The sequence below is a fragment of the Rhamphochromis longiceps genome, linkage group LG13 (assembly GCF_057381845.1).
Source record: "Rhamphochromis longiceps isolate RC_006_pf linkage group LG13, R_longiceps_female_GT1.1, whole genome shotgun sequence".
Taxonomy (NCBI): domain Eukaryota; kingdom Metazoa; phylum Chordata; class Actinopteri; order Cichliformes; family Cichlidae; genus Rhamphochromis; species Rhamphochromis longiceps.
In genome coordinates, this window is record NC_140569.1 from 9,291,761 (window position 1) to 9,313,897 (window position 22,137).

Genomic DNA, 22,137 nt, shown 5'->3' on the forward strand with positions numbered 1-22,137 from the left:
AATATATGTTAGAATGTTAGCACTGAAGCTATGGTTTGACTTGCCGTTTTTAAGCCATTTATAAGCTAAGTTATTACATTCAACGCATAATTACAATCCAGAGTTTTTCCTAAAAAAAAAAAAAAAAAAACCCCAAACCCAACCATTTTATTGGAAATAGAAAATAAAATTGTCGGATTTGTTTTAAAAATAATCGAAAAAATATGCTGACACATTTGTGAACCCAGATCAGATGAGATGTAATATTTTGCAGGCTCACTGAATGTGAAATCAAAGGCTCAAATAACAGGTTTAACCACAGCCCAATGCCACTTACACACAAACTGATATAATAGAAAGGTCATTAAAGGTTAACCACGAAATATAAAGTAAGACAAGAACTTTAGACAACAGTAAAACAAAGAAGGGTCAGCGTGTGCAAAGCCTCTGAATGGATAGCGCTGATACTGACAAACTTAATAATATTTTAGTAAAAGTATTACTTTTAAAATTAAAATTTATGTTTAGTGTAAATAAATTAGAGTTTGTGTCTTGCTCTCATTTAAAGCACCTCTTAAAATCTTTTTTTTTAAGGAAAAGAAATAGAAGAGTAATTGCAATTATGCCTTCCGACCAGCACAATTTCAGAGACTTTATCCATGACATTTTATAAATGTTGTAGTTAAGTTATGGACAAGAACCAATCACAGCACACAAATCAGAATGGAGAGAGGCTGGGAGCCAATCACAGTGAAAAATGAAGATGGGGGTACCAAGAAAAGAAGTTGCAGTATTTAAGCTGAGTGGGAGACACAGAAAAAGATTACCCCCCCCTTAAAGAAGCTTAAAGTGTAAACTTTATCAGTACAAAACTAATCTGTGACTGACATAGTTTACACATTCACTTAAGGTGGTAAGCCACGCATGGGTGCAGTACACATAAAAGCATCTCAGGGATAGGGATAGCTCAGTAGGTAAAGTGGTCGCCCCATGATCGGAAGGTCGGCGGTTCGAATCCACTTAACGGCTACCCTGAGGTACCCCTGAGCAAGGTACCGTCCCTACACACTGCTCCCCGGGCGCCTGCTTAGTGGGCTGCCCACTGCTTCACTGAGTGAATGGGTCAAATGCAGAGAAAAACAAGTAATTTCCCCATGGGGATCAATAAAGTATCCATTATTATTATTATTATTATCTCTAAAGAAAGCCGGAAGAAAGCAGCTCTCTTAGAATGCACTGATGCTAAACACAAGGCTGGTGATAAGGACTATGCAATCAGATTATGACCAAAATATGGAAGCCCGTTTCCACCACTAAAAAAAAAATAAAAAAGTATCCACAACTCTAAATTTCGAGTTATTTTCCCTTATCAACTCGAAATTCTGAGAAAAGTAACTTGAGTAAATTTCGAGTTAGCTCTACCAATCAGTAATCTACATGAATGATGTCATTTTCTTGTACCTGGAAGGATATGGCGCAGAGGAATGCGCAGTCAAAACCGTATCGCAACAAACTGGTGCTTTTGAGAGTACGTTTGCTGATAGTAACGCCATGTGATTCAGCACAAGGATTTCATCATTTGTGAAGCCACGTTGAAAATACTCAGCAATTTGTGCATTCATGACTTACTTACTGGTAGCTTAGCTGTAGCATTTGTAGCTGAGGGCTTCAGCTTCCGGGTAACAAGGAAATGATGTCATTCACGTAGATTACTGCTTGGCAGTGCTACTTTTCTTGAAATATCAAGTTAATAAGTCAAAATTTCGAGTTATGGATACTTTTTTTTTTTTTTACCAAAAAACACCAACAAAGCTGAAATCATAACTTTAAAACTTTAAAATGCTGGATGTGCAAAAGGGAATTTATTTGCAACTGAAATTATTTTAAGATGCTTGAAAAGAAACAAAATCTATTCGAATTTTTGATACCTACACTAAAGATTTTCAAAATTTAGTGTCTATGTAATCCAAATGCTCCTAACTTTAACTTTTACTCAGTAACTAAGTTGATTTGGGGACCATCCGTTGGTCGTCAAGTCTGGATGTGAAGGCTTAAGCTGAGTGTTTTCGTGATCAGCAACAGTTTGTGTTCTCAAACTAAACTGGAGACTGAGAAACCAACGGATACTGTACGCTCACTGGCTACAGACTTGTCAATGACAAGCACACCCAAGTTTATCATCCTTTCTCACACTAAAATGCTAATGAATTAACATCATACTTAATCAATAAAACTTAATAACGCTTCATCAAGTCTCCAGTTTAATTAATGTCTAACGTCTCAAAGCAAAGGAGTCAAAAGTGTTATTTTTCCATAGATTTGTATAAAACTGGAAGCCCTTTTTGGAACCAGAACAGTCCCAGCAGAGTGCAGGTTCAAGTCGTTTCTGCATCGGCTACACCAGGGGTAGGCAACTCCAGGCCTCGAGTGCCAGTGTCCTGCAGGTTTTAGATATCACCCTGGGTCAGCACACCTGAATCAAATGATTAGTTCATTCCCAGGCCTCTGGAGTTCTTCATGACATGTTGAGGAGGAACTTTAGCCATTTGAATCAGCTGCGTTGGATGAAGGACACATCTAAAACCTGCCGGGCACCGGCACTCGAGGCCTGGAGTTGCCCACCCCTCGGCTACACTTTCTCTATATTGTTTACATAGAGTCTGAGGGACTAAATATTTTTGTTCCTTTGTCTGGAGGAAATTTCCTTTTTTGTTTGGCTAGAAGATTTTGTTTTTTATCGTTCTTAAACACCTTAAAAAAAAACCTTGAGAGAAAAAAAAAAACCCTCCCCCCCACCACAACAGAAACTACAAAAGCTAGAAACTGCTACAGCACAACAGGTTGCAGCCACTTTAGGAATTCAGGTTATTTTCATTTGTGCAATCACAGCACTGTGTGTTGTGGATATGACTTGAAGGGAAAATCCTATAATATAAAGCACAAAAGGCCTCTCTGACGGTGGTGGAAAATATCTGTCTAGAAAAAAGGGGGGGGAAAAAGACTCTGGCCTGCCGCAGACATTTGGCTTTTACACTGAGGGGAGAGGCTGGATGCCAGATCTCCAGTTTTATAGAGGCAAGATAAGACAGAAGGCAGTGTGATCTCACACACACTCATACACACACAGAGCAAGAAGGAACACAGATGGCGAAGCCAGTGAAGAACAAAACAAGACAACGGCACACAAGAGGACAAGGTCATGAGCATCAGTTATCTAAAGAATGAAACTGAACTCAGGCTCAACGATCCATATAGATCATGTCAAATCTTTAGCTATAAAGTGTATTTTAATGCTGTGTTGTTTGCGTGACACCTACACTTCTCCATTTATTACATTTCTACTACTGAAAGAATATATGAGGAAATATCAATAGCCTCTTGGTGAACATTTAGGGTTAGGGTTACTGTTAGTAGCTTTAAGAAAGCGTGGACAACACACAGGCAGCAGGCACACACACACAAACAGGTGGCGTATGTGGCGTGATGGTGGGGTGTGCTCCATAAAGATGTGTGGATGAAACTGGCAAAGGTAGGAAGCCTTAACTCCTTGTCTTCCTTCTCAGTCTTTCCTCTGAAACAAGTGAGGGAAAGATGGGAAAAGAAGAATTTGGAGAGGCTTCCAGTTCTAAGACTGAGAGGGAACTTACTGAGTGTGAGTTTCATCATCATCTGCACCATCATCATCCTCATCCTCATCATCCCCTAAGTGTGCCACATGGCCCCTGGGAGAGGAGGTGAAGACAGGAAGGGGGGCGGGGAAAGAAAGGACAAAGGAGGAGTGGGAGAGGGGGCATAAGGAGGAGTGATCAGGGGAGAAAGGGAGCAAGCAAAGGAGATAGGGGATGACAACAGAAGGCAGAGGCAGAAGAGGACAGAGGAAGAAGGGGGAAGGGGAGGGAAAGCTGAGTGAAGCTTGGTTCACAAACTACTTCTGAACTCCTGACCCTGTGCAGATCTGAAAGGACTGAATAGGTTCAAATAAAAGCATGACCCAATTTTTACTGCGATCCACAAAAATCAGCAAAATGACTCATCTGAACAACCAAGAGAAACGGTCTGAGGACTAATTACTTCCACAACCAGACACTTTCAAACCCAGCGGTCCAGTTTGAACCATTAAGTCCTTATAGATCTACACACGTCAACAGTAAGCGTAACCTTTTAAATCATATTATATATTATATTATATCAAATTCTCAAATACTGGTAAAAGTCCTTTCATTATCCCAAGGACAGAGAAACCCGGCCTTTGTTTGAAACTCTCTCTATCCTAATGTTTTACATATCAGGAGATAATAAAAATAATTTGGCCCTTAGCATGTCTTAAAAATGGGTAAATATAACCTCTGATGAACAACAACACATAACATATTAAACCATGTCATAATTTTAATACAAAATACCAAAGCAGTATGTGAAGGACTAAGTACGCCGTTACTGCTTCCACAACAATTAAAAGAGTGTAGATACCAGGTGCTACTAATTAAATGCACTTGAATATATGATGATAAGCAAGCATGAGCACCTTCAAAAAAGTAAACGTTTAAAAGCTTGCTAATCGTCCCAGGAGTGGATGCAGGTTCACCCAAAGCTCAGATCATGCAAGGCTCGGAGAAACTGCAAGAAACCCCAAGAGCTTCACCTCAGGTTCTACAGCACTCAGCCTGCATGTTAAACATCAAAAGTTCATAACACTACAATCAGGAAAAGACTGCTCAAGTGTTGCTTGTTTGAAAATGTTACCAGGAGAAAACCTCTTCTTTCTCCTGGCAAAAAAACCCTCCAAAACAAAAACATGGCAGTACAGCTTAGGTTTGCAAATTTGCATCTGAACAAACCACAAGACATTCCAACCAATTTTCTTTGGACAGGTGGGACCAAAGTGTAGATGTCTGGCCATAATGCACAGTTCTACATTTGAAGAGATAAAAACAAAAAAAAAGAAACACATGACTTCAACGTAACGCATAAAAACTTCCATGCCCAATGATGACCTGGGCTTATTTTGCAGCCAGAGGACCCGGGCATCTTGCAGTCATTGAGCCAACCATGAACTCATTGGTATGCCAAAGGATTGTAGAATCAAATATGGTAAAGCTTGGCCACAATTAGGTAAAAAAAAAACAGGACAGTGATCCCAAGCACAGAAGCATGACTAAAAAACAAAATCAAGGTGTTGCAATGACCTAGTGAAAGTCCAATCCTGACTGAAAAGCTGTGGTAGAACCTTAAGATAATAATATGAACTTAACAATGGCCACAATGATGTGAGACACTGATGAAGTCATACAGAAAACAACTGCTTCAAGTTATTGGTGGTAAAGGTGGCTCCAGATGCGGTTTACTTAGTGTTTCACGCACTTCCTCTGGTTTCGTCTTAGTTTTTGTTAAATAAATAATGACACATCATACATCACGTGTTGCTGTTCATCAATTTAAAACATCTGATAAGGTTATTTTTCATATTTATTTAACGTGACTATACATGTAAAAACCTCAAAGATGTTAAGTAACCCTTTGATCAATAAAGGAGCCAAAAAGACAGAAAACCTGGACGTGTTAAGTTCCAAGTAAAGCCACAACATTTTGTAGCCTTAGATGTTTTAGCCTAGAGACAATAATGCTAACATGTTCCTGCAGCAAAGCAACCATCCAGCAGACCTGCTATTAAGATTTGCTGTTTAACATCTAAGGGAAATATTTAAGACAACTTTGTACCTGATGCCTAATAATGTACAAGCTAATCTAGAGTTCAGTGAAACACATTTTTCATATCAGACTTACTCACCAAAAGTAGCAAAGCACATAAATAGCAATCATTATCTTTTGAGCAGTGAAGAGGAATTTCTCCATAGAAAATGAAACCCAGTGGCTAAAACTCTATGTCCATATGTGTGACTGCACATGTTTGTTGGTGTGTGCGTGCATGTGTGTGTGAGAGCCATGCTCTGCAGGAAGCTTCTATGAAGCGCAGCCATTTCCTAATGAGAACAAAGCAAGAAGCAAGCCTGAGAGGAAATAAAACCCAGCAGAATCCAAAACGCCGAGAGCAGTGAGACAGCCTGAAGTAATTACTATAGCATTAGTTGCATGTGATTGGCCTCATTAGTCCTGCCGTTAAACAATGATTGGCTCATGGGTAGGCGTGGTTAGAGCACCAGCAGATCCAAGACACTGAACGTGGACGCCAAAGTGGAGTAAACTCACCTCTGCTGCAGCTCCTCCTCCACCGATTTGAGAAGACTCCTGTTTGACAAGTCGGAAAAGCACAAATGACAGAATAAAAAGAAAGACAAAAGTACCCAGGTTTTGATTTTGTGTATCGAGAATAAAATCTTAGTCCTTCCCAGTCTAGAGGACATTCTGCTGTGCTTATCTGAACCTCAGCTTTCTGCTTACAATGCATGCTTGTGAGCAGAAAGCTGCATACAGACAGTGTCATAAAGTTGGCACAGACTTTGAAATGCACAACAGAAAATCTCTTCACATTCCAAGTCTTCTTATTGTCTACATCCTCGCTCAATCTAGACATTAAAAATTTAAAAAATAAAATAAAATAAAATGAAGGATAGCTGCAACTGACAATGAAATGAAAGAAGAGAATCCAGGGGGAGGTAAATGTTTAAAAACAGAAAATAAACAAGCCAGACTTACTTGTTTCCTCCCAAAAAACGCGATGAATCTTGACCGTATTCCAGCTGCAAATCCTACAAGACAAATTAGATTACAACTGTGACATAACCCTTCATAAATAGTTCATTTATACATATATTAACAGGTGCTGTAGATCTTGGCCAACTGAGGCAGTAAACCACGTTTAAAGTTGTGGCCATCACTGAAGCCCTTTTCAGTTGCCAAATGACTGCAGACGCTGCCACTGTAGCAGCTGTGGTGACCGTTACAGCAGCCTGCTGGAAATCATACCCACAATAAGAAGCTCTTTCACCTGAAGTATAATTCATAACCACAGACATTCACAGATGTATATGGTGAGCATATGGGTATTTATAGTTATACAGAGCTGACACTTGCTGAACTCACATTGTGGTCCAATACTACATATATTAATCATCGGGCGTTAGCCACAAAACAAGTCTGGCATTTGACACATTTAGGAAAAGGACCAATAATTAGGTGCACACCAAGTAACTAATTTCAATGTCATCATTAAACAATGATGAAAAGAAACATTATCATCCTACTCATCCTGCTAATTTTTGCTAGTACTGGCTTCACAGATAGAACACAGAAGTTGTTTCCAAAAAGTGGTTCCCTGTCGTTTGGGCTTGTGAAACCCTAAAATTTTGCATTATGGTCTCATGCACTGACTTGTTGTTGAGTCAATGACTTATTTTCTAGATGAAACAAGTTCCTTTTAGGTCACAAACAGGTGAAAACATGCACTATTTCACAAAACAGTTGAGGGAAAGACAGAAAATGTAACATGCTGTCGGTTACTGAAGTTACCAGCTATGAATTAACCCAGAAACCCAAACTCCACTAAAATCCAATCCAAGAAATACAGGACAGTAGATACGTTAATCATTTTTATTAACTATCATTAAATAGGTTTCACTAATGTAAAATATTGTAGTGCGGTGGTTGTGATGTGCTCCTTGTCCTTTCGATTGAACATTCTGTTACTACTGTTGACTGCAGTTACAGTATTTTTGTATTTGGAAACATGACTAAACGAAAAGGTTTTATCTTCCAAATGCATTCAACACCTCTAAAGGAGGCATATAATGTTAAAATTGGATTTTCTCAATTCATTATCTTTGTCAAAATAGTCACAGTAACAAGATAGAAATAAGTCTCTCTGCAATATCTAGACAGCAGTACTTCTATTGGTCAAGTTTATCTAAAGCTTTGCTCTTTTGTGTTGACTTCTTGGGTAAAATGACAAAAAACACAAATGTATGACAGAGTCTGAAGCCATAACTTTACAGAAGCATGCACAAAGAGCAACTACAAACGTATTTCTAATATTATTATATGTCATTACTAACATATTTGTTTTCTAAATCAATCAAACAATCAATACACATTTTTAGTGACACCTAGGGCTGTGCGATATGACCAAAATCTCATATCCCGATATAAGACATCTATCGTCACGATAACAATATAAATCACAAAAATGTAACATTTTCTGTAAATTCTGTGAATCTCGTGCAGCTCGTTTTGCGGGAAGTGTTTCCAGCTGCGCGTCATGTAGCTGGAGTCGAGTGTTTTAACCGATGCATGAAACTGTACATTTTTAGACATAAGTTTAACGGCCGCCGTTTTCTTTGTGAGTATTTATTACACGGCGTGCTGCAGGGAAAAGCCTGTTCTAACGTTTGAGTCTAAGGTTTATTTTTTTTAGCACCTGGCGGCTCTTTTTTGCTTCTCATCCATAAATACTCTGCATACTCTTTCACGTGATTCAGTTTATTTTGAAAAGTCTCAACAGGATCTTGAGCTTTATTGTGAAAGGTTTATATGGAACATAAACAAGCGGACACGAGATGGTGTTACCGTCGTTGTTGCTAACCACAACGCATAAAAACAGGCGCTTGTCCGTCCGTAGTGTGGTTATATTAAATATAAGAGAAAGAGAGAAAGAAGAAATGAATATAGCCACTACAGTGACCGTCAAAAGGATGAAAAAATATTGCCGTAAACAGTTTATTTTGCAACACCACGAAACAAACGATAGCGTAAAATGAAACGATAGACGTTTTTATATCGTCATCCGATATATATCGTTATATCGAACAGCCCTAGTGACACCCCTAATACAAAGTATCTGTAGTACAGTAAAGTACACCAGTAACTTTTTGGAGCAGTTATCAGATACATTGGTGGACGCCTAAGTGACTCGCAAACCGTGGATTGGGAACCAATGTTTTAGATAACTTTGGTAAGAAAAGTGTTATGTTGTCATAAAGCACATTTGAGAGTGTGCGGGCTAATAAAGAATCAGCTGTGCAGATTTTATGATTCTGCAGGCTGACAATAAATTCAGCACTATGACAACGGTCCTGAATTTAAATCAACTAATGAAATTCTGGTTGGATATCGGTGACATAAAAACCACAATGTGAATGCAGCATCTTGTCAGAGAAATATTTTTGAATGTTACGCCTGAAAGCAAAAAGCATGCAAGAGGAAATGCGCACTCCAGATGAGCAGACACAAAACACCAATGCTACAAAGAAACTACAAAGAAACACGCATACTAACAGACAAAAAACAAAGCAAAAAACAAGGCCTCGCTACTCTGGTTAACTACAAGAGGTTAGAAAAACATAAGCAACACTTTACAAATGAGAGAAGCGCATTCTGTGGAAACATCAGAAATATGGAAAAGAAATATTGAGTACCATAGAACACACATTAAAAGTGTATGTGCTAATAAATTTGAGCAGACATGCCTTTTATATATTTTAAATCTCCTTTAGATGTCCTTGAGCAAGGCACTGCACCACTACCAGCCTTTAGAGCTGCAGCTCCACTGCTGAACCTGATATATCTTCCTCTATATTAAAGCCTTTCTTGAAGTAAGTCTTACGACTTGGCAGGTATCTTGGCAGTCATTTTGAAGCACTTTAGAACAAACTTTTAATTCAGTGGTTACTGACACATAAAAACTGCATGTACAGAAGTCCAGTTAAATCTGATTTTAAAAGGAGAAAATACTAGAAAAGTTAGCCAACTTTCCCCAAAATATGCTTTTCCCCCCTGAAAGCTACCCTTCTGTCACAATTCTTCAATACATCTCAACTAGACATTTGCTGAGTAACATGCCTCTCCACTGTAGTGTCCCTCCCTGTGTTTATACCTCTGTGTGCCAATCTGTGTGTTTTATGCATATATAAGAACAACAACAACAACAATAGCACTAACGACTCTAATCACTATGACAACTACAACACCAGCTCGTGAGGCAAAAGCTGAAGCTGGAAACAGAAGATAAAGATGGGCAGTAACAGACGGGTGGACTAGAAGAGATGGATCAACAATGTGAAATAACAAATATACAGGTTGGACATCGAGCAGCCGAGAGTTTCAGAGCTCTGAAAAAGGACAAAAGTAGGACAAGGACTCATCCTTCAGAGTTTAAGAATGAGCAAGATGGAGAGAAAAAATTAAATTATATTTTAAATAAAGCATGACGTTAAAAATTGACAGACTGAAAATAAATGGGCCAACAGCTGGAGAGATGGAGAGGCTGAAACAAAGAGAGACTAAAGGTGTACTACCAGATTAGATCTTGCTGTATAGTAGAGCTCCTCAACACAGTCCAGATAGGGCTCAGAATCACACTGGTCAGCAAGACAGAGCGAGAGAGACCTCAGTTAATACATTAACCTGTCCTGGACTAATAATGGTGGGGAACAGGTAGGAATGGTGATATGGAGGGAAGGGATGACTTGTGAAAAATGAGTTTGGGTTAAAGCTGTGTCCACACTGGAAATGATTCGCTCGTCGCACATCACTTTCAAGCTGGTGGCTCATCGCTTTTAGACATTCCAGGTTCCGGTTGTCTAAGTTACTCTCTATAGTTTACTACCAGGTCATATGTCAGTCAAGGGTATTCTTCAGTCACTTGCCTGGAAGTTGGGAACAGTTTATCTTGTGTCCCGCCCACTTCAACTCAGCAAGAGTTAAGTTGTCTTTATTTGCTTCAAGTCGCCAAATGTCATTCTATTTCTATGGGTCACTATGAATCACTTCCAGTGTGTACGTAGCTTAAGGCCATTTTTATTTAGTTTTTAATAGGTGCTTGACTTGGCAAGAAAAGGATAGAGTATATTTGAATAATAATCTCAAGAGAGGAGGAGACAGATGTGAGTTTAAAACATAGATGGAGGTTTGGAATGGAGAGAAAATAATAAACTGTGCTACAACAGCATATATGTGAGCCTACAAAATATAAAGTTAATAAGGGTATAATATGGGTACTTTTCATAACATTCTACATACAAATTAAACAACTAATGGTAGCCAGCTGTATTCTGGGTAGTATTTCCACACATGCATTTCTCACTCATCATGGGTATGGATGTCCTGGTACGTTTAGGCTATTAACATTTTCTTTGAATCATGCTGCTAAAGTGTAATTTAAATGAGTTCTTCCAATTTTGACAAGAAAAATGGTCAAATATTCAGCCAGAAGACGGTTGATGGATACCAAAAGGTCTGACTTGCTAAGGGACATTTATCCAAATATTAGTGGGTGTGTATGTATACTTTAGAACCTGTGTGGATTAAAGAAATCCAAAAATATTTCAAACTTGTGCACTCAATCCTTGCTTTGTTAAGTTATTAAAGACATATGCTGTACAATCATTTCATCCTGGAAAGAGAACAGTTCATGTTAAAAGCCAGAATTTACCAAGTTATTCAAGCCCATGATGAGTGTCCGTAAACTTGTGATCAGCGTTTTAGAGGTACTTTCTGTTACTATGGGTCTGTTTGATTTTTGGCCACTATTGCAAAAAAAGAGAGAAAAAAAAATACTTGCACAGAGTCTCTTTTGATCAAAATATTATAATATGAATGCTAAAACAGCATGGCAGTCCTCACTGGATGGATCTTGGAGCTACAAGCTAAAAGCTAAAATCTACACATGTCACAAGACAAATGTAATGCAAGCTGCCAGAGTTCCCTTGAAAAGAGAGTAGAAATTTAATGGACAGATGAATGATTGTTGATAAAAGATGAATTACAGATCATATGAGGTTAATATGATAGCATTAATCTAAATTTATAGATCAAAAGATAAAGAGACGACAAAATAAAGGTTTGGTTAGATTTTTTGGTGAACTATCAAAGACAACTTTAAGAGGGTGGGGACAGTGGAAGACGTGCAAGAAAGGACAAAAAGGTGAAAAGGAAGTCGGGGAGCAACATATACTGGGAAAAAATATCAAGAAATCATAGCTCAGCCAAAGATTTTTTTTAAAGAACCTATGCTAACTTTTTGACCAAAACTGAGCATAATCTGACCAAGATAAATTACAAATTTTATGCAAATGAAAGCCAAGAACACGACTTTTATTCTACTGAGTTCTGTCCAACCAGTAGCGAAAGAAAGCTACTACTGACAAATCATACCTGTGTTTGTCAAACAGCAATAACAAGAGGTCTACAGTTACAACTTCATTAAAATGAATCCATAGAGCTGTTTATCCAGCTGGGTTGTGTATTTTAAGCTACTGCAATAACACTGTTCAGCCACAGCCTTCAGGGTTTGGTGAATCCCAAAACATTCCAGATCAAATTGGACTTTTAATTCCTCCAGCAAGCACAAGATCCACCAGGGACTACTCTCTTTACGATATATTCACAACAGCCTGCTGGTTACTGTAAATCTGATTTTATATGCAACTGGGCATTAGATTTCTGCCAATTCTGTTGTTATACCCATATAATAATTAGCGAAACATGCCATTCCTAAACCTTAGAATATTTAACTAGGATTGGTTCAACACAGACAGAGAAAAACATAGATTGGTGGAGGTGCCATGTGTGATTAGGTGAGGGACAGCCAAGTTGGTACTGGTTAATTAACAACCACACAAATCTCATCTCATTCGCACACATACAAACATAATGTGATCAACTCACCGGTTCATGATGAGGTTGTGTCTCCTTTTCCAAAAGACTATCAAACTTCACTTGATCGACTGAGAGAGGCAAAATAAGAGAGAGGGGAGGATGGGAGAAAGGGAATATCATGAGGTAGGGAGATATATATACTGAGTAAGTTTATTGAAGAAGGAGGAAAAAGATACTAAAGACATTGTATTTGTTCACATTGACCTTTTGTAGCAACTCACATTTCATCTCGGACAGTGTTTTTCCTTCTCTGGTGCTCCTGCTGGTGGAGCGGATACGATAAGGAACCGGGGACTATCAGGAAATAAAAAGAAGAGCAGACAGTGTCAAAGCTGCTCTGGACACTCGGTGTAGTGGTTTGCACTAGATTTGGAAAGATCACAATAGGTTTAAGAACAAAAACATAATCCCACTGCTATTTCCTGTGGGTGGGATTTGATGACACAGCAAAAACAGAGAGTCTCACACACACACACACACACTGCAAGAACCAAAACAAACAACAGCAACACAGTCAGAGGAAAAACATTCATCCACCCTTTTGGTTCCAAACACTGGATACCTGTAAGCTGTAAAGTCCTCTTTACATTGGAAGATTTATAACAGAGAGATTGTCACACAGTATCTCATCATCATCATCTGATGATCTACATTCTTAATACAAGCGGAAAAACAGGGTTTAAATGCTGAAATGGAAAACGGTACTTAGTTATTTTATATGTCATGAGTGCAGCTGGCCATTCTTATTTTGAACCACAGTTATTGTTAATTTAAAATAAAATCCAAACTCCATCCCACAGAAATCTAATGACACAGCAACCTCAGTGCATGCTTATGAAGCACTGGAAGACAAACCAAGACAACAAAAGACCATGCATCAATCAAAGCAACATTTAGAACTCGGCTCCTCCAACAGACATTTTTGTTTGCTTGTTTGCAATTATTCTCATAGTCCATTCTCATTAGACACAAACCACGATTAATACCTGAAAGGTTAAAGACAGGTGAAGATGGCGTCCATAGCTATAACACTTTAGCAACCTACAGCCTTTTGGCCTTCCACAACACTACATTTTCTTTTGTCTAATATTTGAAACATCAACATGTTGGAGGGTTTTTTTTCCATGAGTTTGTGTATGAATTTAATACTTAAAAACATAATTCTAGAGAGAGTGACAATGTGATATTTTTGAAGCCATCTTTATGAATTTAGGCATTTCTTTATCATCCCAGGTGCTACAGAACTGAAGTGAATGGAAAAGATCCTTAGTGATGCTATTTATGCCTTTTTTCCACTAGCAACCGCTCAAGTTGACTTTTAGGGCTTTCTGTTTGGTGGTAGTGCCGACTTGGCCGGGTTTCCAAGCAAGCCAAGTTGAGCTGAAAATGTGACGTCAAAACACTGCATGCCACTGATAGGCGAGGAAGTAATGTCACTGGATGAGTCATGAGGGTGACTCCTGCGCAAGAATAATACCGCTATTTTTTTTTTAGACATGGCAAATAAGGAAATGGGCTACACACAAACCAACACTGGTCCAATGACAAGATCCAGATGTATTTGTGCAAACAACAGAATCCAGAGGGAGCTAGACCATGGTTGTGTTGTATTTGTGTTGCATACATATAAGACATTAAAATGGTATAAAACTGTAATGGAAAACAACTGAAACTGAGTAGAGCAAAGTAGAGTCAAGTTGAGGTGCTAGTGAAAAACTGACCCGATTTCTTGCATTCCCCTTTGATTCTCACCGATGTCGCCAGTTGTTGTTGTTGGAAGGTTACTTTTATCTGCCTATAGTCACTATATGTCAGTCATAAATAATATAAACTTTATAATTTGTTACATTTATGAAGCCATTTCTATTCTACCGCTGTTTTTTAAAGTTTTTTACTTAATTATTTTTTGTTTTTAATTGGGATCTGTGACATTTTTACCATAATGTTTTATCTTATTCTATTTTAATGATCCAATGATTTATTCTACTTAATGTTTTGGCTGCTGTAATACAAGAGTTTCCCAAATTATTAGGAGAAATACAGTGGACCTTATCCTATTATGGCCTTTTATTTGTTCACAACTACACAGAGATGACGTAAAACCCAGTAAGTAATAAATCACCGGAATTTCCTTATAGCCAACCCTTATCTTTCTATTTTGTTCACACATGAGTGCTGTGCAGTTGTGGCTTAAATCATTAACTTCAACTGTGTTCTGAAAATGTTAAAGTTTAGGAGCAAAGCTGAATTTGTTTTTTTATCTCTAACAATCTCATTACTTAAAGCATTCAAGTAAAATGTGCATAAGATATAAGCAAATTTTAGAATAAGAATAATGACGCAATTTTGTGTGATGCAGTTGTATAAAGTCAGCTGATTTGAATGTCAACAGAAAGGTCTATGAAACCGCCACAGTAAGCTATCAAATGACTGTTTCACATACCAATGTCGACTTCCACGGCAACACCAGCAGAAACTGAACTGGAAATTTACTTTTTATTCATTCAGTTCTGTAGTCCTATTCCCCCCCTGCCCCCCCCCCCCTCCGAAAAAAAAAAAACTACAGTCAGAAGAGTTTGTGTTAGAATGACATCAGTGCAGACACTGCAGGAACAGTAGTACCTTCCGACGGGCTGCAAAACGGGGTGCACGTCGAGCACCGGGACTTATGGGAAGAAAGTGACCCCTGTACTTAAACTAAGGATTCAGAGGATCAGGGATGGGGAATAGAAGACAGGAGAGGAAAATAAAATGTGGGGCGATACAAGCAGTGCTAAAAAGAAGAAGAGAAAAACAAAAGTGAACCAAAAACAGAAAATGAGAAATAAATCTGAGAGAAGCAAAAGAAGAAGTGGATAAAAAGGAATGAGTAAGAAAGGGAAAGACAGAGCAGAAAGATGACTCACATGTGACAAAGAAAGGAGGGAGTAAGCATGGAGAGAAAAAGCTGTGAATGACAAAGGAATTTAATGAAAGGACAACTGAGGAGACAGAAGGAAGTTGAGGAAGAAAAGAAGCATGATCGAGTAAAACACAATCACATTTATGCTCGGCCCGACAAAACTTTGGGTTTAACAGAAAATCCTGAAGGTCAAAGGTTACCTCAGGCTCAGGGTCGTCATCGTCAAAGTCGTTGAAGGTGCTGTGGTCGGGGTTGTTGGATTTATCCAGCAGCTCAATCGCTAACGTCCTGCTGAGAGGCTGGGAAACAAAAGGGTGCTGGAAGAGAAACAAGAGTTGGAATCAATCCAGGTGACATCACCAATGGCACATTTTTAAACCAAAAAAATATAAAATAAATAAATAAACTGTACTGGGTAATATGTGATTCTTAAATAAGCAGAGCTGCAACTAATCCAGCAGCTCATTAGGGTGCTGACAAATTGATATGCCGTTTAAATAACAGCCCTAACTGCTGTAGCACACAGTGATGAATGATGCTTACAAAGCAAACTGAAGTTTATGCTTTCCTTCCATTATTTAGATCTTGCTTCATGCATCATGTATCACGTTGCTCCAGCTTCTTTTATACACAGTACCTTTTAACATCACAGAATGCACCTAGTACACATGTGAACGCTTCATATATAATACATGACACCATGACCACTTAGAAGTTTTAAAAGATATTGAGGACTGATCGAATGAGGAAAAAAAAATATTGCAAAAGGTTAATTTTTTAACAGTGGATTTTTTAGTAGACTTATTTTGGAAGTCTAATGCTGCTTGCTTGAGGTGTAATCACACATCCTGTTTGGGCATCTTGTTTTAAATTTGGCCAATTTCAACCTTAAAGTATGGCTCGTGGGCAGTGATGCAACACATTAAAGTGTAGCTTTACAAGTAACCTTTTCACTGTGTGTTTTGAGATACTGGTCGGAACTACATTGGGTTAAAACAGCAACCCTTTAACCTGAATTTCACTTTGAAGAAAACAACCAAGTTGCAGGCAACAAATCTGCACAAAAAACTGCATAGTGTGTGGTAGTGCTGTGTGGTTGCTCTCACTCAGGCATGCGCCTTAAAAACTGAATACTGGGTCAGTTTGACACAGTAGTTTATATATGCACATTTTAGGTTCATGACAAACCTGCAGAGCCCACATGCAGGTGGCCAGAATAGGATTTCCACAAAGCAACCAAAAAAAATAGCAGCAGAGCTGGAAGCTATCCATCAGACCGCCTCAGAAAGGAGATCTGCCAAATCTGAAATGGCTTTTGATATTTATAAACACTGTTGAGCAATTTTGTCAGCATGGCTAGTTTCCTAACTTAACATAAAAGTTGACTGGGAAGCCCTATCATTTTTGTTTGTTTTACATCATGTAAATATGATTGGAGATGGACTGTAATGTCTGAAAGTTAAACTTTCCTCACCTGCAGCAGTTTCTCAGCTGTGGGCCTCTTTTTTGGGTTCTTGGTCAGAGCCAGTTTGACAAAATGGTGGAAGTTATTTGTCCTATTAGAAAAAAGGAAAAAGGTTTAATGTTTTAGCCCTGTAAAATGATAAAAACTGGTCATTTAAACAGCTGGGTGTTACATCTATAGCAAATGTGAGCAAGACCAACATATATGCAAAAGCATGACAGTCTTACCACTTCATTTTATCTTTCAACTTAGGAGGCTGGAAATTACTCTTTGTCATTAAGAACAGAGCCCTGTTGGGAGAGAAGAAATACAAATGAGAAAAATCACCTTTAACAGTGTAGAAAGACATGCCTTCCTAGCATTCAGTAATAAAGCCAATTTGATACACAATATCTACTCCAAATGACTAAAGCCAGTGTAATATATGAATAGAATAAAGATTAAAATCTCCAGGACATAAATATAGCAACATTTTGTAAAGTAACCCTTTAGACTTGTCACACAAAAATTATCTAAAGCTAATAACATTAATGTCTGTCAGTGGTTCTGACTTTTATTAAATACATGCAGAGATACATGGTAAGAATTAAATCTTCCAAATAATATTGTAAACATTCTTTACTATTATTGCATCATCACAGCCCGCACACACTCCTACCTCATTGGGTGCAGGTCGAACATGGGTGGCTGCAGTTCAGCCAGTTCTATTGCAGTGATACCCACAGCCCAGATATCACACAACTGGTTGTAACCCCCTTTCCTCTCCACCGCTGCTACCTCAGGAGCCATCCTATACAAGGAAACAAGACAGAAGGACTGTATGAAAACAAGATGCATATAAGAGGGAGGAATGATCAACTATCCAAATGGGTTACACAACTACACACAAGAACAGAATATGAACTTTGTACAGTATTTCCCAGCAGCAGCACAGAAAGTTCCCAACCTCAAATGCAGCTCTATGATTTCTCTACAACTAACAAGTACTATTTATTTCTGGGTTTTGTTCTTTTGCATTAAAGAACAGCTAATATAATAAAGAAGAGAAACACATTAGTTGACAAATCCCTATGTGTACAACATTGGCCCATTAGCAGCAAGCATTGTATTGAACTGCCATCAATTCCAATGGATTAAAGCACTCTAACAGAACAGGAAGAGTAAATGTATCCAACAAATCAGTGAGTGGATCAGCCAGAACTTCCTTTAGCTCACCGATGAAAAGGCTCAAGTAATTGTTTTTGGCTCCAGAAATGCAAGGTTAGAAGTCTTTCAGGTCAATTTTGTTACCTTATTTTAATCATTAATTTTTATTTTGATAATTGTAATTTTTTTCCATTAATTTTTTATAATTTTAATGCATTTGTCTCATATTTTCCTCAGTAAAGCACTCTGTATTGCTGAATTGCTTCTGTATGAAAAGTGCTTGCCTTGCCCTGTCCTGCTGGGTTTTATTTTTATTGTTCTACCTGCGTACCCCTATGCAACGTCAGTGAAGCTTTTGGTTAAATATAAACAACTTACCAGTAAGGTGTTCCAATGAATGACTTCCTCTTTGCTAGGGTCGCTGTGATCTGGGCTGATACGCCAAAGTCAGCTAAGGAATAATGAAGAAGAAAAAAACAAAAAGGAGAGGAAAAAGTGGATAAAGGGAAATAGAATTAGAGGAATGTAATGAAAAGGAAGAATGTAAAGAAATAAATACAAAGTGAAAGAGGAACAGCAGAGAGGCCAAGAAAAAAAGAAAGAAAAAAAAAACAAGTCAGCAAATGAGGCCATTCAGATTCAGTCTGTTGAAGCAGAAGGTAATTGCAGGCCTTGCGTGTTTCTCTCACCTAGTTTCACATAGCCATTGTCTGTCAGGAGGATGTTGGCTCCCTGTAGGGGAAGGAAAGAAAAAAACAACAAAAACAAAATATACTGAGCTTTAGGATAAAACACACAATTTTACACTTCAACTAAATTTTAAATAATACTACTAATTATAATAAGTATTACTAAGTATAATCTGAAAGGCAAAACAGTTACAAAGTGCTTTGTCATTGACTTAACTGTTAGTGGGGAATGACTATTCATTTTTCCTATAACAAACACATGCTTAATATATGTGGTTGTGCACCAACAACAGGTTTCCCAAGCATTTATTAAGCTTAGTCCCAGTGTAAAAGAATAATAATAATAATGATAATAATAATGCAAAAAACAGCCTTACTGAACCAAATGAATGACCCTAATTAACTAAAAATGAGCCTAATAGCTGAAGTAGATTGCTATGTTACTCACAAAGTGTAAATGTAGAGCCAATATGTAGATTTTCAGAAATCAGATTTAACAATTAATCATGACTATAACTTTATTTATGAACAAATCACTGCCCACTGCCTTTTTCTCCAAACTCACCTTAATGTCTCTGTGCATTTTGCCTTTATTGTGCAGGTAGTATAAACCCTGCAAATAGAATTACACAGCAAATGACGTTACCGTTACTATTACTCATAAAATAAGACAACAATAACATGATAAAGATGATGAAATTTTAAATCTTAATCTGGCACACATTATCAGTACTGTAGACACTACCTGTAGGGTCTCCCGTGACATGTAAGCTATCTGTGATTCTGACAAAGGCCCGGTTACTGGAATATTAGATTAAAAAAAAGACAGAAGGCATGAGGGGGGAAAAGAGACTATCAAAGATCACAGTAAAAATGAAATGGTTTGAATCATTGTGCCTGGGTGTCCTTACCATGATAGATATCTTGCAGAGAACCACCTCCACAGTACTCCATGCTGATCCATAACTTATCTCTTCTGCACACACACAAAGAGAACTATGTCTAAGTGCATGTTTACATTTACTCACAAGGTATGAGCCCTTCGCCTCCTTCGATCTATCTTACACCAGCTTGTGTTTTTCCTCTCTGACACTCATACTTTTTTCGAATAAAAATATGAGTCACTTAAATATCAATTAAATGCACTCTAATAATAACCATAAGAAAATACTGCACTCCACATCTGGCACACACACACACACACTCTCTTACCGGAGATAACTGCCAAAATAGGCAACGATGTTGGAGTGTTTACAGTCCTTCATCATTATAATCTCCTGCTGCACGACTGCAAAGTCCTCACCTTCAATAAAAACACACACAATATTATTATAGTGATCATTTAGTATGCATCTTGGCATTGTTATGACTTACAGAATAGATGGCTGGGTTTGTTTGCTATTTTCTGTTTCTGACAGACTGTTCTTGCACTTGTGTCTGAACCACTAAGAAGAGCATAAACTGAAGCAAAGCAGTTCATCAGTCCAAAATCATAAATTGTACAGTAATTAAACAAGTAAGTAAACAGTATTTCTTTATATAGGACTTTCTGCAGATTGAATTCATGACATGCTATAAAAAAACAAAACAATACATAGCATACACATTGGTAGGATATAGTTTAACAGCTGTCCTGTAATGTCTAGCAGTGTCCCCCAAACAATATTTTTTGGGCTTGATATTGTTAGTGACAAATCAGCTGTCATGAATTCAAAGTTACAGATGCACCAACTGATCAGATGGAGACTAGTTTTCAGGATTCCTAGCCTGGACTGGTAACCAGCTGCTCAACATCGTGTATGTCCAATTATGAGCCAGTTCCTTTCATGCATGTGCAAAATGTGCAAACTGACACTGGCAAATATTGCACACTCATACGGGCAGCCACACATTGTTAGTGTCTGCCTGTGGCTGTTAGCGACTTCTTCGCTGCGAGTGAGGGTGATGCAAAGTTCGCCAAACTAGATCATCAGTGAACTGGCATGAAAACTTAAATTAAGTATCGTCACAGAGCTGAAGATGATTAATTAAACTGAAGAAGAAAAACAAAGATAACAAAAGGAAAGTGGCCAAAGCTACGTGGCGTGCAGATGGAACCGCAAAGCATGTAGCTTCAATATGAGCCTCGGTATGAGCAGTGGAAGAAAAAGAGAAAAGGGTTGCTCCCCTGTTATCTGGTGAATGATGTAAGTTAAACAAGTTAAATGATGCAAGAAACGTACATTTGTGTTTTTATAGAAATCTGTTACACCTGCTTTTGTTTGGAAAGGTAAATTATGTGTACATTAACTCCTTTATTTTTTCTATTATTTACTTTCAGAGATGTTTAACAGTGAAGATCGTGTAACTTGTGCAGTTTAGGGGAACTGTAAAGTCTGATAACTGATTTAGTTATAAAAATACAATTCTGCATTGAAGAAAAGTTTATTTTTACCTTGTATTTGGTGTGATTTGAAATTTGGAATTTTCAAAAATTGGTATTAGCAAGTAAAAAACAACAAATAAAAAAAAAAAAAATACAACATCAGAAATCAGGAGGCCAAATAAAATTCCATTGCTTCTAAGATTGAACTCTAGATCTCCTGGCTTGATCTCCTCTCTCTAAGGAGGGAGAGAGAGTTGCACCTTTGTTGCTAGGTGGTTATAAAAAGCCTCTAAGTCTAGCCTCACTGTCGCTTGGGCAGTAAAAGTAAAGTAAAGTAAAGTGAACTAAAGTGTCATCATCGCTACTTAAAGAGGGAGGGTCGACTCAAGCAAAAGCACAGATGACATCTATTACCACAAAAAAAGAAAGAAAGAATATTTTAATGTCAAAAATGACAAAAACTCACTATCTACCCAAAGAAAGGGCATCTGAACAGCTGACTATTTGGATTATTCAAATATTTTACTTACTAAATGAAATGCCCGATTTAAACAAGAAAAAGACAAGGAAATTAACCTGTATGAGGGAAAGGACATAGTTAAGGGGGGGGGGGGGGGGGGGGGAAAGCACAAGTATCAGTGAGTGCTGGGTAAGAGGGCATAGTATGGAAAAGAGGTTTGTAATGAAGAACTTCACAGACTAAAATAACAATCTGTTGGTGAATCCTTAGAGAAAACATAGAAAGGAAAATGACTTACGAGCGAAAGAGAGATATATACGCACACTAAATACAAACTGGACAGCAACAAAAAGGGGCAGAAAAGGGAATAGACAAAGATGAAGAGCAAGATATAGGAATGGAAAGACAAGGAGTAAGATAAAGCAAAAATAGGGGATATAAAGGAATAGACACGAAGATAAGAACTATTATTTAGCAAGAAAAAGTGGGGTAAAGGATTTGAAAGAGAGCATAAGTAGGACA

At 38.0% G+C, this 22,137-nt stretch overlaps 1 protein-coding gene across 8 annotated transcripts in view; it reads right to left on the reverse strand.

Annotated features, from left to right (window-relative positions):
* Positions 1-22,137, reverse strand: part of LOC146655350 (mitogen-activated protein kinase kinase kinase kinase 3-like) — a 47,049-nt gene that overhangs the window by 12,064 nt on the left and 12,848 nt on the right. For 4 of the 8 annotated variants that reach the window (XM_085427452.1, XM_085427451.1, XM_085427447.1 and 1 more), the window contains exons 3-18: positions 20,003-20,093; positions 19,702-19,766; positions 19,536-19,591; positions 19,356-19,403; positions 18,791-18,833; positions 18,480-18,552; positions 17,614-17,745; positions 17,183-17,245; positions 16,965-17,046; positions 15,691-15,807; positions 12,810-12,882; positions 12,598-12,656; positions 10,227-10,289; positions 6,634-6,686; positions 6,187-6,225; positions 3,627-3,701 (exon numbers count right to left, since the gene is read on the reverse strand). In XM_085427452.1, the coding sequence (XP_085283578.1) occupies positions 3,627-3,701; positions 6,187-6,225; positions 6,634-6,686; positions 10,227-10,289; positions 12,598-12,656; positions 12,810-12,882; positions 15,691-15,807; positions 16,965-17,046; positions 17,183-17,245; positions 17,614-17,745; positions 18,480-18,552; positions 18,791-18,833; positions 19,356-19,403; positions 19,536-19,591; positions 19,702-19,766; positions 20,003-20,093 (1,132 nt within the window). The remainder of the gene's footprint in view (positions 1-3,626; positions 3,702-6,186; positions 6,226-6,633; positions 6,687-10,226; positions 10,290-12,597; positions 12,657-12,809; positions 12,883-15,690; positions 15,808-16,964; positions 17,047-17,182; positions 17,246-17,613; positions 17,746-18,479; positions 18,553-18,790; positions 18,834-19,355; positions 19,404-19,535; positions 19,592-19,701; positions 19,767-20,002; positions 20,094-22,137) is intronic. The other 4 variants (XM_085427453.1, XM_085427448.1, XM_085427449.1 and 1 more) reach the window with 3 other exon arrangements.